This window comes from Panthera pardus, unplaced genomic scaffold (genome assembly GCF_024362965.1).
Source record: "Panthera pardus isolate Hobbes unplaced genomic scaffold, ASM2436296v1 HiC_scaffold_21, whole genome shotgun sequence".
Lineage (NCBI taxonomy): Eukaryota > Metazoa > Chordata > Mammalia > Carnivora > Felidae > Panthera > Panthera pardus.
Window position 1 is genome coordinate 28,158,753 of NW_026526777.1, and position 18,159 is coordinate 28,176,911.

Below are 18,159 nucleotides of genomic sequence, written 5' to 3' on the forward strand. Positions count from 1 at the left end.
TTCATTTGACTAAAGAGAAATAATTTGTATGAGGAAATAGTAACTCTCACTAATTCCTTTCACTCAAGGTAATATTTATTTGGGCAGGAGATTGTTAAATTTTGAACTTATTTCCAAAGGAACCGTGTTCATCCAGAAAGATGAATTAAAGAAACCACTGTAAAAAAGCATTTACAATCATTCTCTGTACTCAGCTTCACAAAAAGAGAAAAAAGAAAGAGACTCCATGGATAATGCCAACACAAGTGATCCTAATTCTAAGCATGAGCTCTGCTAGTTACCTGCCAACGGAAAAAAAGTGAAATTCTTGGATGTAATGAGATTTGGCAACTCAGAAATCACAAACAAGCCACCTGAACAAATAATGAAATATAAAAAATGAGGTGCTAGCATGTTCTATAACTATTTCTTAGACAAATTTTTTAAGTAAAAATTGAAATCTAGGAGGAAGCCACCTTAACTCTTAGACATCAGATTGTTGGCATTAGTGGGTACGGCTGAGAATCAGAGCCTTTTCTAGGAGACTCTGAGAAGAGGACAGTCTAAGGGATGAAGAGGTGACTGAGAACAGGGTAAAGAACCAAGACTGAAGAAAACTGCATTGTTTGCTTCTGTTGGCTTTGGGGCCGATCCCGTTGTCCACTTTTTAGAACAAGCAGCCCAGTCAAACACCAGTGCTGCTGCCTAGTGTTTCTCTGGCTCTGACTCTCCCTTTGTTTAACTTCTCCCACTGAGCATCCTGGCTCGAAAGCAAAACAGAGACACAGGCTCTCCCCCAGGAAACCTGGGTAAATCAGATTCTGCGGGAAGCCATTCCCAAGCCTCTACATAGTTGCCAACATAATTCTCCCTGCTGTTTGTTGAATAAGAGAAATATAATAGAGCTCTAATTATATGGGAAAGGGTCTTAAAACAAGCATCTGATTTTCAAAGGATCACAGAATATCATTTTATTTAGTGAATTTACCTTACCAACCTAAATTTACTCTCATCTCTAGAAAACACTCAGTTGCCTCATTTTAAAGATGTTTCAACTGCCAAAGTCTCTTTCCTATTTAAAAATAACTGGGACACCTGGGTGGCTCAGTCGGTTAGGCATCCAACTTCGGCTCCGGTCATGATCTACAGTCCATGGGTTCGAGCCACGTGTCAGGCTCTGTGCTGACTGCTCAGAGCCTCAAGCCTGCTTCAGATTCTGTGTCTCCCTCTCTGCCCCTCCCTGGCTCACACTCTGTCTCTTTCTCTCTCAAAAATAAATAAACATTAAAAAAAGTTAAAAAAAATAAAAATAAAAATAACCTTGGGTGGCTGGCTGGCTCAGTCAGTGGAGCATGCAACTCTTGATCTCAGGGTCATGACTTAGACCATGTTGGGCATAGAAACTACTTTAAAATAAATAAACAAACAAATAAAATAAAAATAAATTTCATTCCTTCATTTAACACTTATTTAGTACCTCTTACACCCTAGACACCATGTGGTCAGGATTCTTCTGCCCAAGGCAAGGGCAACTAGTTGTCATGGAGGTCAGGAGCTACTTGTGTGTCTTAATAAACATACCATTCAACTAATGTGGAGAACAAACACATGCCAATCCCTACCCTTCCTTTGTTCCATGTTTAGGCTCATTCTTCTGCTATTAACCACATGGGTATCATGATCAGTATGTCAGGCATTCTCCACCTTCATTTGTACTGAACACTGATTTTTTTCTTCTTTTTTTTGATGTTCATTTATTTATTTTTGAGATAGAGAGAGAGCAGGGGAGGGGCAGAGAGAGGAGACAGCAGACAGAGAATCCCACGGAGGCTTTGCACTGTCCACACAGAGCTTGATGCGGGGCTCAGACTCACAAACCGTGAGCTCATGACCTGAACCCAAATCAAGAATCGGATGCTTAACCAACTGAGCCACCTAGGCACCCCACTGATGTTTCTCTTAAACAATAAAACAAGTTTACAAGGAAGTCCAGAAAAAATTTCTAGGCCTGCCCACATATGTTATAGTTGCTCAAAAAGTGACCCAGATAGTGCAACAGACAGAAGCCACCTCTAAGTATGCCAAAATGTATGTTTCCTGAAAATAGAAGCAAACAAAAAATTTCAACTGAAAAACTGGATTTAGCAGCTATATATAAAAAATAGTATCAATTATTCCTTAAAAATGATTCATCTTCCTGCTTTTATAATTTGTAATAGAAATTACAACTGTTTATGAATTCAAAGTTTTAAGAGAAGAAAAGAAGGCTATTCCTACAAAGAGTCCAAGCCCACACAGAGACTCACTCTGCTATGTTGAGATAGCCACAGGAAGCTGCTGCATGAAGGGGTGTCCAGCCCTCGTTGTCCTGCTGGTTTACATTGGCTCTGTTCTCCACCAGAAACTTCACCATGTCCAAATTTTCATCAATACAGGCCTGAAAAGAAAAGTCCATTCATTCACTCGACAAGTACTTATTGAGTTCTACTACGTGCCAGACACTGCTCTGGGCACTGACAATACTTTAGTTGTAATGATATATTAATTTCTATTTCTTGCAATTGCTGATATCAGCGTCCAGAGGGTGACTTGTAAGCTTTGTAATCTTATGCAAACCCCTGAATTGTCTTCAATATTCCAGCTGTGAAACAGGTATAATGACACCTAATCTTATTTACAGTACTATCAGGATTAATTGTGAAAGTGATTTCTAAAGGACTTCAAATGGCTGAGCTGTTTCATCATTATACTATAAAAAAGAGGACACGTTAGAAACTACTAATTGGCTTATGACTTTTAAAACAAAATAGTCATACAGAATCAAATGCAATTTCCTCAGTGGGAAGCTATAGTTTAAGATTCTAGGGTTGCCAAACAATCCCCGCTTTGGTGAGAAAGGATGAGGTGATCACTTCAAACTGAAGAAACGTATTTTCTTTCCATGTATTTTCTGAATGGCTCCAACCAATATGGCGAAGTATGTTTGTAGTTATGGGTAGTTATAGGGATCCTTAGCTGCCCATCACACAGCAACAATTAGGAGAAACAGCCACAAATAGCAATGAGATCTGCAGACCAAAAGGCTGTCTTAATAAATGTACAGAATAAAAAGGATCAATGCCCACATTGATAAAGGTAATCATTATCAGGGCTTTTATCATTCCAAAACAGTTGGAATAATTCAGAACCTAGAAACAAATGAGACTCCTATTTTTAATGTCACAAAGTAAGAAAAATCCATTCACACGGTTTCAGATTCTGCAATGCAACTAATATTTAAGAAACTACTACTTGTTGGGAGTTTGAATATATAATATCCAAGAAGAGTATCCACAATTGTCTGTACAGGCTATTAAAATACTCCTCCCTTTTCTAAATGTATATAAGGGACTTAAGTAGTATACATCTTACCAAGAGAACTTATGGGAACTCCCTCCAGAGATAAACCTCATGTCAATACTGCCTGGAAGCAGGGGCATGGATGAACAAAGGTTGATGCGCTCCGGATGAAAATTTAACTGGGTAACCCTAGTTACAAAAAGCACCTTTGTTCATTTTTCCCATTTGATACTCTTTTTACAGTTACTGAGATTAGCTAACATATCAGCCTAGATTTGATCTGATGCAATGGAATATATTCCTTTAACCTGACCTCTGGAAGCCAGATGACTTTTACAGCCACAATTCATAATGGTCTCTTTTTCAATAAGTAGCTCTAAAAGTTACATTTCTTCTGTGTGTTCTCTTAGGTTTATCAACTTCTACAAGCATTCCTAATTTACTTTTTACTTCTTTACCAGGTAGAATACTTCATTATTATTATCACTAAATTCTTCTCATATATTGCTTGTCTGCTAGTCTGCAAACCCCATAGAGTAAGATTTGGCCAACTCATTGCAGAGTACCTTGCGAAAAACTGTTAACAAAGACTTTTAAGTGAAAGGATGGAAACGGGTACTTTTAAGAAAGGTACTGAAGTCCAAGGAGAAGAAAGTGTCGTGCCCATGTAATAACAAAGGCCTGTATCACGAAGGTCAAATGTGTCATCGTAACCTGCGTTAAAACAGCTGGGTCAACTGCTTCCTGCCTGGTTGCAAAATTTCTTTAGCTCAACAGTCTAAAAACTTAGCTCCGATGGCCACACCACCACCAGGCAGACTTTTGGAAGCCAATGTTTTCCAGATCATTCTTTGCTCTTTGATGATGACAGCAACCAAATCCCAGGGGGCCTAAAATAAGCCCAGTGAGTCCAGGTACGAAACAGGAGAAACTTCTCTTTCCTTTCCTCTTATTTCTCTCCCTTCCTTTTCTTAATCTCCCTCACTCTATCACCACTTCAGTTTTATTTTTCAGTTTTGTGATATTTTCGTCTATAAATCTGAAATTCTTGAAAGAGTATTTTTAGAAGAATGACATTGTGACGATGTTTGGGAAGACAATAACAAAAAGCTGGCAGATCATCAATCTCCAAAGAATCCTCTCAAATAAAATAAAGTAGGTCAAGAGTGAAATTATCCCCCATATCCTCCACAAAGTGAAGGAGAGTATATTGTTAAAAACATCAGCTTTGAAGCCAGACAGCCCTGGGATTGCATACCAGCTCTGCCAATGTGGATAACCTTGAATGAGGTATGTAACCTGAGTATCAGTGTACTCATCTACAGCATGAGAATACCACCTACCTCGTGGGCTTTTGTGGCATTGTTGTTGTTTTTAAGCCACCAGTTTAACAAATAGCAACTTCTTGTAGAAAAAGCACAAACTGTACTAACTCCTCACCCATCACTGCCTTCCCCCACCTCTAGTATCTTCTAGGAGGAAGGCAGTTTGGTTAAAAATGTCTTTGAACTATCAGGATTTTAGAGCTTGCTTATCAAGCCTGACTTCAAAAAATTCCCTTTCTAGGGTAAAGAATCCTGCAGGTTCCCAAATTCAGGAACAATGTGAATAAAATAGTATGTATCAATGGTTCAGCTGAAAGAGAATCATCCTCAGAGACATTCAACAGAGTTGTAGGGCACTCGCTCTCATGAAATATCTTGGAGTGACCATTCTCTGTTCTTTTTGTTTCGGTCTCCAGAAGAAGGAATATGACTAAAGCCATGAAGGAGAGACAAATAATCACTGAAAACCTTCTCGAGTGAATAACGACTAAATTTAGATGCCCTTCTGCCCACTCCATCTGCAGCTGTGCTGCTGACTCATTCACGACTGAAGCCCGGTAGATGAGCAGATTCACCCATCTGTAAAACCTGGTCCAGGGCCGTGGGCTCCAACACGACGTCTCTAGGCAGAGCTGCAATGAACCTTCCAGACAGATGAGTCTTTTCCTTTCCTTGAACAGGCAAAGGATACTAAAAAAGTTTCTGATGTTACTCATGACATCACTGGGAATATTCTTCTTTGCATTTAGCCCAATTCCTTCTGCTATGGCTTATGTTCATTTCCTTCTGCTTTTCAGTCCCGAGGACACACAGAATATTACTAAAGTAACAAGTTCTTCTAAGCTCTTTAACAAAAGGAGATATTATTTAATTATTGGTCCAGAGAAATATTAGAAAAATTACCAGATAAGAATTTAAAGTTTCATAAAATCGGCATGTCACATTTCCTTGGCAATGACAAGCTATCTCCAAAGAAAAAGACTTGATTTTACCAATAAAATGATAAAAGAGCACTATGATCTCTATACTGTACCTAACATTGCTCTCTCTCTATATCAAAGACAAAAGTGGCTGGTGGTTGATCAGTGCCAGAGTTAAATCTGGGAGTGCAGAGAAAGCCTTACAAAACAAAGCCTCCTCCATTCCCAAAATAGCCTGCAACTGTCACCACCACCAAGTGCCGCTGGCTCCAAGAGCTGACCTTGCTCGCGTATATCAGAATACTGCTAAAACTACCTACCTTTGCCCCAGAACAACTCTCTTCCCCACAAACCCAGCTCCAGGTGCCAAGGCAGATGACACACTAGAAGCTGGGCTTGGGGCAGCATAACATCTACGTGTTTGAATTTTTCAGCTCACACTTGCCTTGATTTCAACAAATCACACTGACAAAAGTGTTGGGAGATGATGATCTTTGTATTATATCCCCATTCCATACATGTCACTATTTTGTCCTTTAGCGTCTCCAAATTTACATAATTCAATAATAATTGAATAATAATTAGTACTATTAATTATATTAATACTTGATAATTAATATTATTATTTACATATAAGGTATATATTCAAAATTTATATAATCCCCCAAATTATATAATTTCAACTGATGCTAAAAACCCTAGCTGCTTGGAGATAACAGCAAAGAGCATAATTTCTTTCACACAAACATTCATCAGCCAAACACCACATTCCTGAATCACCTGTATGAACATCTCAAGTCATTGCTAGCAAAGCTAGAACATAAATTCCACTAAAGGCTACTGGTTCACTGATGTAGCCCAAACACCTAGAACAGCATTTGGCACATAATAAGCCCTCCATAGATATTTGTTAAGTAGAAGAATAAATGCCCAAATGCACAGAAAGTCACATTTTCTGTACATTTAGTTGATTCTCAGATATCTAGAATCACCCAAAGACCTGTCTAGGATGCCCAAGGTGATTCCACCAAAATCATATAGCACATCCATGTATGGACTAGGGCCAGGTCAAGGATGTTATATATTGCTGCCTCCCATCCATTTTGTATTGTCCATGTATCTCTTTTCCAGTGGTGTGGTGTGTTAAATAGTGGCCCCCCAAAAGCCACACCCATATCCTAGTTCCTGAAACCTATGAATGTACCTTACTCGGAAAGGGGTCTCTGCAGATATAATTAAGGATGTTGAGATGACAAGGTCATCCTGAATTATCAAAGTGGGCCCTAACTCTAGTGACAAGTGTCCTTATAAGAGACAGGAAGGGGGAAATTTGAAATAGCCCAAGGGGAGGAGGCAATGCGACCACAGAGACAGAGACTGAGGTGATATGGCCACAAGTCAAGGAATGTCGACAGTCACCAGAAGCTGGAAGAGGCAAAGAACAAATATTCCCTTAGAACCTACAGAGGGAGTGTGGCCTTCACAACACCTGAGTTCCCCACATCTAGCCTCCAGATTATAAATTCTAGCCTGTGCAATAATAGATTTCTGTTTGTAAAGTTAAGCCACCACATTTACAGTAATTTGTTACTAAAGCCACAGAAAACTAACACAATTGGCAGAGAATAGGAAGTCAGAACCTGAAGGGTCTGCCTCATCCTTATTCCTTGGTATTGATGAAAATTAGAACTGTGATTCACCCCTTCTTTGCCAGATGAAAAGTGGTCAAAACATTAATTATATCACTTTTTAAAAGACAACTACATTTAATAGAAAGTTCTAGAACCACCCCCCCCCCGCCCCCATCATTAGTCCAAATAGCAAATGCCTTGAAAGACCTGACTGTGGTTCTCACGTTAAGTATTTTGCGGAAAGTATTCTGGCTGCTGACTGAAACTGAAACTAGGATGGCAGTACTGATGAGGAGTTTGCTCTGAAACGTAACATTTCAAAGCTCAAAGTCCCCCTGCTCCAGTGAGGTCGCCTCCTCACAGAACAAGAATGTATACCAGTAAATTAAAGGTGGTAAAGGAGTTAGTAAATTTGGAAATCTCAATCATCAACAGATCATCACTACGAAAGGGCTTTAATATATTAGTAGTTAAGACAGATCCAAATGCTTGAGTCACTCCTTCCAAGTACCTGTCTCTCTATTCCAATCATGTCATGACATAGTATAACTACTACTCAAGTGAGAATCAGAATAGCATTCTGCTCCAACATGACAGGTGACTCCAGCAACTGTCAGCCCTGTGTGAAAGACTTACAACCCCACTGGCATAGACAGTTTGGCTCCCAGGTGGTGAGAACTATATCTGATTATGTACTCAGTGGTCAGGCAGGCTCTGGACACTGATCTGTAGCCTTTCAGGAGAGATAGCCAAGAGAAACAGCAGAAGTAAAGAATGTTCCATGGAGTGTCATACCGATTAAGATTGTGTTCTCAGTAAATTGGCATAGTACCCACAAGACTGTAAATGTTTACAATTTGGGACTAGAAAACACCTTCCTTCAGTTAAGAGCAAGTATCATATTGCCTAAAGGTTGACAATATTTAGATATCAAAAATATGTTCATTGTGGACGCCAATAAAGCCTACTCTAAAATGTCCCAAGGCCTGACCCTTCAAATGTTGCCTTCAACCTTCTGCATTCTCCATGCATTTATCCACTTGAATGAAGAAAGACCCATTACGTTGTCTTACAGGTATTAATTTGGCAACTTTGTACCATACAAGGTTATACACATCTGACCTACCTCTTGTTAGATCAAGACAGGTTTTTATAAAGTTGAGTAGAAGGAGAAAGGGCCCAGGAAATGGAAGCAGCATCTTCTTAAAGTCCATGGTTACTCTTCAAACAGAACTTTTAGAGTTCCAATGTCCAAATCTCTGTTTCATTACTCGTTGATAATCCTGATTTTGAGGAACAATAAATGAGGCCTAGTAATTATGGTAAAAATCTCAAGCATGAGTTCCTCTCAGGTCAAAAGAGTGTCCACAGCTTGTAGATACTTCTACAGAAATAAGAAAGCCCTTGCTGAGGTTATTTTCTTACAAATTCTGCACATAAGAGCTGAGGCACACTAAGTATTGGGATGATTCATCTTAACAGACTTGATCAAAAGAAGTTCCTTGGAAAAAGCATATTACAACAAGGATGTAAAAGGAAAGAACATGGTAGTTAAAGCAATAAACACTAGGACTTTTCATGTTACAGATGGAGAAACTAGTCCCAGAAAAGTTAAGTGACTTATTTAAGGTCACATATTCAGACCCACCTAAATGTTTTCTACTTACCAATTTAGAGGCATCCAAAATAGAGTTCATGGGCCAGTCTCCAGATACCACTTGGCTCATGGAACATTTTTAATACCTGATACTATCTTCCTAAAAATAACTTTGCTTTAGCATATATAGGGTAAACTGATATTAGTCTAACTCTCCAATAATTTCATATGAGGAATGTGGTCAGTTGGCTGATTTGAGTTGGTCACTCTTGACGAAGACTAAATGCAAAACACAAAGATCCCATTAAAGTGCTTTGGTTACCACTCTGTTTATTAACATGAGTCTGGATTAGAAACCTCCCTCATATCTTGGCTACCTGTCTTAACCACAGCCCCCCAAAGGTCTATTCTGCTGCCAACTTGGCATGTAGAGTAAATTGCTGTCCCAGGGAGAAGGATTTTACTATTTAACTCCAGATCACTCCGTGCCCATAAACAAGTGTTTCATAAGCCGCAAGAGTACGGCCTGAAAGCTATGGCATGGGCAGTGCTCCATAGCTGTCAAGTAAGCCTTGTGAAAAGAAGAAAGGCAATTCTGGGATCTGAGTTAGGTAAGGAGTAAAAGCGACAAAGAAATTACAGGAAGAGTGAATTCTCATAAAGCATAAATCCATACAGCAAATTTTATCCCTAAAAGGAGATACTGAAATAAGAGGTTACTATTTTCCCAGCACATTTGATTTCCATCAAGAGTTTTACACAGGCGAAGCTGGTCCTATGAGAATCTGTATCGCTTACTGGCATGTCTCCCCACACATACGGTCCCCTACCCAGTACAGTGCACTGGTTAAGAGGGCAGACTACGGAATAAAGACTTCCTGGGCTCCAATCCCAGGTCTAGTGGTTAGTAGTGTTGTGTTCCTAAAACAAATTACCTCAGTATGCTTCAATTCCCTCATCGATAAAATTATCATACCAATCATGGTACCTACTTCATGGGGTTACGAGTGAGCTAATGGACATAAAAACACTTAGTGTCCAGCATATGGGTAAATACCATGAAAGTGTTAGCTGCTGTAAGTATTATTATTACTACTACTACTTCCTCCTCCACCACCACCACCACTACCCTTGTCTCTAAGACTCAGCAGGAACATTCCTTTTCACACAAGACAGGGCAAGAATTACATACTTAAATATAAATATAGCATAGTCTCTATGTACGTTCTAGTAGGTGCCAACAGACCACAGTCAGGTTCTATTAACAAGAGAAGGAAGTAAATTAAAAGGATTAGAGGAAAGGGAAGACAATGAGCCAGGAGTGGAAGAATGACTCCTACAGCTGGCAAAGGAAATTCAAGGGCTGCCTACTGGGTTTTGCCATAACAGAGTCACGGCTACAGAAGGGGTCCATCAAGTCTATTGTTAGCACAGGCAGAAAATCTGAGAAGACAGATTTAAGTTCCGGATCTGACACTGACTCACATTACCAAAGAACAGGTTAAGAATTTATCTTAGTAATATGCTCCTTGACTGTGAAGTATCTTTCCATTTATTCATGTAACAAACATTTACTGATGCCTATACTACGCCAGACAGAGTCCTCAAGGGGAGATAAAGGAATCAGAGATGAAGAAGGCTTTACCATTTAGTGGTAGAAAGAGGTATGTTAATGACACACGCCAACAGAAATCATACTCTAATATAAAATGAGTGATATGTACAAAGTATTATAACACAGAGACAGAAGTCACTAACTTTGGGGGTAACGGGGAACATTTCAGAGAATGGATATTATTCACCTAACTTATAAAAGGGAAGGAGTCAGCCAGTTTAAAAAAGCAGGGATGAAGAAAACCAGAAGCAAAGGGAACAGCAATATTGGAGAAAAGGAAAAGGTCTGGAGAAAAGAAAAAAAAAAAAAGACAGTTTTTTGGAATGGTGAGAGGTTTGGCATGTATGTACTCAGATGGGGGTGAGGGCACACACGAAAATCTGAATAGGGCTTCATTTGCCATACTGAAGAATGTTCATGGGAGATGGAAGGAAGAAAGATAGGTAGGATAGATTGGCAGCAGTGAAAGTCCTTATGCCTCGTGATAAAGAGTTTAACTTTTACTCTGAAGGCAACAGGGAGATGCTGAGTTTTTTAAACCAGAATTGTATCTTAAGAATGATAACTGTGGGGGCACCCGGGTGGCTCAGTCGGTGAAGCATCCAACTTCAGCTCACGTCATGATCTCATGGTCTGTGGGTTTGAGCCCCGCGTTGGGCTCTGTGCTGACAGCTCGGAGCCGGGAGCCTGCTTCGGATTCTGTGTGTGTGTCTCTCTCTGACTCTCTCTTTCTCTCTCAAGAAATAAACATTAAAAAAAAAAAAAGAATGGTAACTGTAGTGGGAATATGAATATTGAACTGCTGGCAGGAAAAACTCACAACAAAGACACCACTGAGAAAATTATAATCAAGGGCTAGAGAGGATGAGGTCTTGAAGTGAAATATTAGCAGTAGAGACATTGAGGAGGGGACAGACTTGAAAAGAAGCCTCCCTGAAGCAGAAGGGACAGTGTAGCTGATTCGAATGCCTACAGTGAAAAAGGATAAGATTTTTGAGAGCTTAGGACCCTGGGTAGACTGCGACACCACTTAGCCAAAACAGGGAATATAAGGAAGTCTTAGAAGTCTTTTCTGTTGCTGATTCCTACCTAGTGCTAATTTCTGTTAAAGCCTGAGTGACTTATATCCAGGAACTACATCTGAGCAGCAAGATAGCATGTACTGCTTGCTGCCCTTTCCCTATTAAATAATCCTAAAGTGAGCCCAGGGAAAACATGCCAACCAGCCCAACCTCACAGCTGTTCTTAGCCCCCCCCCCCCCCAGCAAAGCTTCGTTGTTGGGTCAGTGTCATGAATACGGTGGCATGGCCCTGGCACAGCATTACTGTACAGGAGCCCACAGAACAGGGGAATTGAGGTTACGGTAGAAAGCTTCAGCTACTGCTGGAATCTCTTCAGAGTCACATGTTAGTGATAACAATGGTGACTTTACAACCCAAGAGGACACCTCCAATTTTTCCTCTAAAGTTAAAATCTTTGGGATAGAAGGTTGGTAAATTAGAAGCATTTTGTTTTGCCCTTGTGGTATTTTAAAAATAATGATTTTTCACATTAAAAATTCCACATTCAAGATTTTTAAAAAATTAGAGTATCTGGGGGCGCCTGGGTGGCTCAGTCAGTAAGCGTCCAACTCTTGATTTTGGCTCAGGTCATGATCTCATGGTTTGTGGGATTGAGCCCCCCTGTCAGCGTGGACCCTGCTTGGGATTCTCTGTCTCCTCTCTGCCCCTGCCCTTCTCACTCTTCCTTTACTGCTCTCTCTCAAAATAAACTTAAAAAAAAACAAAAACAAAAAACAAGGCACTTGGGTGGCTCAGTCAATTAAGCATCCAACTTCAGCTCAGGTTATGATCTCATGGTTCATGGGTTTGAGCCCCCACATCAGGCTCTGTGCTGACAACACATAGCCTAGAGCCTGCTTCGGATCCTCTGTCTCCCTGTCTCTCTGTCCCTCCCCTGTTCACATGCGTACACACTCTCGTTCTCTCCCAAACATAAATGAACATTAAAAAAAAAATTAGAATATCTGACAATGCAAAGAAACAATTAGTTGAAGTTGAGCAGCAGTTACCTTCTCTAAGCAGAGCATGAGTACCTGACGCCCCACACCCCACCATTCTCTACTGTTTTATACCTATGCTACTTTATCAAGTTATATTACTTGCCCATCCTCTTTAGGCATTCTTCCCAAATATTTTATTATGAAAATGTTTGAACATACAGAAAAGTTGAAAGAATTTCACAGTGAATACCGATTTACCCTAACGTGACCTGTAGTCCACCATTAACACTGTGCTATACTTCATCAGGTGTCTGTCCCGTTGCAGACATTCTTTTTTTTTTTTTTTAATTTTTTTTTTTTAACGTTTATTCACCTTGGGGACAGAGAGAGACAGAGCATGAACGGGGGAGGGGCAGAGAGAGAGGGAGACACAGAATCGGAAGCAGGCTCCAGGCTCTGAGCTGTCAGCCCAGAGCCCGACGTGGGGCTCGAACTCACGAACCGCGAGATCGTGACCTGAGCTGAAGTCGGACGCTTAACCGACTGAGCCACCCAGGTGTCCCGCAGACATTCTTAATAATGTCCCCAAATACCTCACAAACATGTCATTAGCAAGAGTTCAAAACTTGTTTGGAGTACTCTTTTTCTTTTGAAGTAAAATTTACATACAGTGAGAAGCACAGATCTTAAGTACACATTCACTGAGTTTTGATAAATGTATACACTTGTGCTATCCATCACCTCAGGCATTTCAGCATCCCTGAGGCATCTAACCCCTGGGACACAGAAATGTTTTCCTACACTGCTCTGACCTCAGCACTGTCAGTGGCCAAGGAAATTCTGGCTATCAGTGGAAATATAGTTGACCTCTCTTAAGGTAGCATCTTATTTCTGCTGGGCCTTAACAGACCAAATCTGGGTATAATCAATTTTGCTGATAATATGAATTCACTATTGGGGCTGAAAGAGAAGGCACTAATGGTTAAGACTTTAGAAATCTAAATAACTTGTTTTTTCCTGAAAGCATCAAGCTCAATAATATAAGTAACGTGGCCTACAGTTTAATCCTCAGACCGCTATATCCTAGATATAGGATAGTGGAATGAATAATAAAGAGCAACAGATAAGACAAACATCCCTTGAGGTCACACCTAGAAGAGTTACACTTCACTCTCCCTGACTAGCTTGGTGGTAGTGTGGAGGTCACCAGGAAAGCTCCTGTTATTTACTGATTAAGAGGCAACATTCCCAGGATGCCTGGGTGGCTCAGTCGGTTAAGCGTATGACTTCGGCTCAGGTCATGATCTCACGGTTTGTGGGTTCGGGTCCTGCATTGGGCTGGATGCAGCAGCATCGGGCTGCTCTGTGCTGACTGCTCAAAGCCTGGAGCCTGCTTCAGATTCTGTCTCTCTCTGCCCCTCCCTAGTTCATGCTCTGTCTTTCAAAAATGAATAAATGTAAAAAGATGTTTTTGTTTTTTTTTTAAAAAGAGGCAGTATTCCTAAGCTCTAGAAAAGACCAGGAATAGCAAAAAGTAAAAACTTCACCTTTTAAAAGTAGAATAATGGGGAAGTGAAAACCTAAAAAAAGGACTCAAAATTTACCGTTAAGTCAAAGACTTTCCATGTAGCCCAACAATGCAATTGCATCCCTTTATGGAAACGAAAATGAGAAATGCCCCCTGTCTCCTTTGATGGTAAGTGCTTACTTATCTGAAATCAAATACAAGCCTCCTGAAGCACTTCACTGGCAGTGTGCTCAGAATAAGTTGAACGTTGCCAAGACAAAGAATTTCAGACACTGTTGCAGAGGTGCTGAAGGTTAAGGAAAGAGTGTGTGTTACCTTGTTCTTTCAATCTATCTCAACTGTCTCATCTATGGAGTGGCCTTGAGCCCCAGCTCTGAGCAACTGTATATCTAGGACAGAGGTAGAGGGCAAATTTCAGAACAGAATGAGGGACATTACAAGACACTGTACAAGCAAAAGAGTGTAACTTTAATGTCACAGCCCATCCCAGTCTTCCTACAATAGAGTTTCCTGGCTGTATGATAGAAAGCACCACCAAACTTAACCTTCCTTTCATTTCAGGGTTGACAGGAGGACACATGAGATAACAAATATGAAAACAGATTTTTAAAAAGGTAAGTAGTACATAAATCCAACTATTGCTATCAATGCACGCTCTCTGTGTTATTTTAGAAAACACACTGAGTATTTTAGGCTTTGTAGGTCATATACACTCTTGTAGATACTCATTTCTGCCACCATACTATGAAAGCAGCCTTACATAATACTACACCAATGAGTATGGCTGTGTTCCAATAAAATTTTATAGATCCTGAAATTTGAATTTTGGAGAAGTCTCACATATCACAAAATAATATTCTTCTTTTGCTGTTTTCAACTAATTAAAAATGCAAAAACCATTTTCAGCTCATAGGCTGTACAAAACCAGGTAGCGGGCTGGATCTGGCCCATGGCTATAGTGTGCTGACACCCAATTTAGAGCACTGGCAAAAAAAATTTGAGTTCAAATGCTAGCTGTGAAATTTAATGGCTATAAGACCATAGGTAAGTTACTTAACTTCTCTCTGCCTCGGTTACCTCATCTTTAAAATGGAAATAACAATAATAGTTTTCCCATAGTGTCAAGTTATGAGGACTATGTGACTTCCTATGTGTAATGTTAAGCATGTCACTGGCACAGTGTAACTGCTCATGCATGTTGCTTCTAGCTATTGCACACCATTCCCATAACAATTCTCCAAACGTGCCACACTTTCATACGCCTCTATGCATTTATACCTGCCATTTCCTAAGCCTGGAACGTACTTCCCTGCTTAGAGCTTCCACATGGTCTCAAAGACTTAGTTTTTTGTTTGTTTGGTTTTTTTTTTTTAGTCCCCTCCTCCCACAAAGACTTAGTTTAACATTACTCCTCTATGAAGCCTGCCTTGACTGTCCTTCCCAACCGAGCAGAGGTAGTCACCGCCACCTGTGTTTCTAAGGGCCTATTATAGTGCATTGCATTCTACTGCAGTTATCTCTGGCAACTTCCCAACCAGACCGGGACCTCCTTCTATGCAGACTATCTATGCCTTACTAATTGTATCCCCAGGGCCTAGAATAGTGCTCTACACACAGAAAGCATTCAATATATATTTGCTTAATGGTCTTATTAACAATACAGAACAGAGCCTAATACATTTAGTGTGACTAGGATAGAAATCTCCTGGTTACATGACAAACATGTGACTGTAACTAAATATGAAAATAACTTCAAATATCCTATTTTTAGTCTAATCAATCATGTTAATATTCATCCCTAAGCATATCCAGTGAGCATCCAGTTTGTCCTGGCACAGTTAGCTGGTAGCCAACATCTCAGAATCCATACAGCAAAAATCGCAAGGCCAGCTTTTAGTAATACAGAAGTCCATCTCCCACCTCAATTTACACAAAATAATCTGTGTTTGGTAGTGAGTGAAAGAGGGAACTAAACGGTGAAATCTGAAATTTCCATCAACATAACACTGCATATGGCAAAAAAATAAGAAGTTAACAGAAGGGGAGCCCTTTTCTGATCCTGCTCTTAAACTCTTACAGAAATAGTCAGTGATCAAAAGGCTTCACCAAAGCCACTGAAAGAGGTATGTTTCCCTAGCCAATTGGGATCCTAACTAAAACAGAGTTACCTGGGCAACCCAAAGCACCGCCCTTGCCACTCTCAGCCTGCCAGCGATGTTCTGCCCCTCTGTTTAGACCTCTGCCAGGCAAGCTACGATACCGTGCCAGCCGATTCTGTGCCAGACACATTACCTCTGACAGAAGGTTCCTTGTGTCTGATAATATGGAGCTAACCAGCACACCTGGCATACTACCTCTTAAATGTCAAAGCTGCTTTGGAAGGGCAGGTTAGAAGGGGGAGGGACTTCAAAGTAACGAAATAGTGAACATTTCCTGAAAGGTAATTTAATGTCATCAGAATCATCCATGAAGAGGGTCCCATGAGGACTCAGATCACAGCCTGCCAGACAACACTAACATGACATAGCATGAAGTAGAAACTTTGCATTTTCTACATTAATGTCACCTTTGTAAAATCCCAGCTAGCTGCTGTGGAAGCAACATCATAACTGGTTTGTCCCTGGGTTTCCATTTTTGCTTTCTGTGCTGTGAAGGGGTGGGGGATGGTGGTGTGTACCATGCACTGGCTGAGAATTCTCAGTTTCTCCAGAGGTCTCTTTCCTCTTCTAGGCCATGAGATCGCACACTGTGACAATCTGCCAAACTTAAGGAATAGAAAACTCAACATATAAAACATATTTCTGTTAGGAATATGCTACATTTTTGTTATTGTCATTGTTCTTATTACTTCTATTATCATCCTCCTCCTCATCATTACCATTTTCTTCAGTGCCTGGAAATGGCTTCATGTATAGTATTTGAACACTGTTGAATCTGGTGACTCTCATGATTGGCTAATTCATAACACAGTCATTCTAGACACATCAACAACTTTAAAAAAAAACTTTCTTAATGTTTTATTTACTTATTTATTTATTTAGAGAGCACATGAGTGCAAGCAAGGGAGGGGCAGAGAGAGAGGGAGAGAAAGAATCCCAAGCAGGCTCCACACTATCAGCACAGAGCCTGATGCAGGACTCAATCTCACGAACCCCAAGATCATGACCTGAGCCGAAATCAAGAGTGGGAAGCTTAATTGACTGAGCCATCCAACTGCCCCATTTTGAGAGGGGGAGGGGCAAAGACAGAGGGAGAGAGAGTCCCAAGCAGGCTCTGCACCATCAGTGCAGAGGCCAACATGAGGCTTGAACTCACGAATCATGAAATCACGACCTGAGCTGAAACCAAGAGTCAGACACTCAGTCGACTAAGCCACGCAGGTACCCCATCAACAATTTTTTTTATTCCAATACTGTAATAAAGTTGATCAGCAGGATTAAGTTTTGTTATATTTTAAAGCCAGATTAATTTCAGTGAAATAATAAAATATAAGTAAATTATAATGCCATTCTTTCTTCCAAAATACTCAAAGTTTAAATATATTCTCAGGGGTATTCCCCAAAGTCCTCCAAGGAAGGGAAAGGTGATGATATAATATATATAATAGATATTAATAATAATATATGTAATAATGATGATGATAATAATCTTGATAGCAGCCAATGTTTTTTGAGGACTATTTGGAGCTAGACACGTGAACACGATATGGAAAAGAGAGTAGAGTGAGAAGACCCAGCACCAAGCTTTGAAAAATTCTGTCATTTAAAAACCGGGTAGAGAAGAATGTGCAAACAAGGAAGGTATAACAAGAAGTGGGAGGAAAAGGCAAGAGAAATTTATCATGAAAGTCATAGGATAAAAAGGGTTCAAGAAGGAGAGTGGTTTATGTTGCTGAAAGTCAAGTAAAATGAAGAATGAAATGTCAGAATTAGCAATCTGAAGGTCACTGATGACCTTAGCAAGAAGTTTCAATGTAGCAATGATGCAAAATTGAGATAGGAATGGAATAAGAGTGAGGGGAAAGGAAAGCATGGATTAAGTCTTTAAAAATATGGCTGAGAAAGGGAGGGAAAAGGCAGGGTGGTAACTAAAGGCCAGGAAGGGGCCCAGGGGATTTTGTTATTCCAAGATGGAAGAGACCTGCGCATGTTTAATGACAAGTGGAAGAGTCCAAATAAAAGGAAAAGACTGAAGAGAGAGATTGAACAGTGTCTGGTTGCAG

The 18,159-nt window shown here is 40.2% G+C and overlaps 1 protein-coding gene across 8 annotated transcripts in view; it reads right to left on the bottom strand.

The window, feature by feature from the left end:
* The window catches only part of PPP1R12B (protein phosphatase 1 regulatory subunit 12B), a 218,258-nt gene that overhangs the window by 159,139 nt on the left and 40,960 nt on the right, over nt 1-18,159 (bottom strand). For all 8 annotated transcript variants that reach the window (XM_053909048.1, XM_053909047.1, XM_053909049.1 and 5 more), the window contains exon 2: nt 2,286-2,416. In XM_053909048.1, coding sequence (XP_053765023.1) covers nt 2,286-2,416 — 131 coding nt within the window. The remainder of the gene's footprint in view (nt 1-2,285; nt 2,417-18,159) is intronic.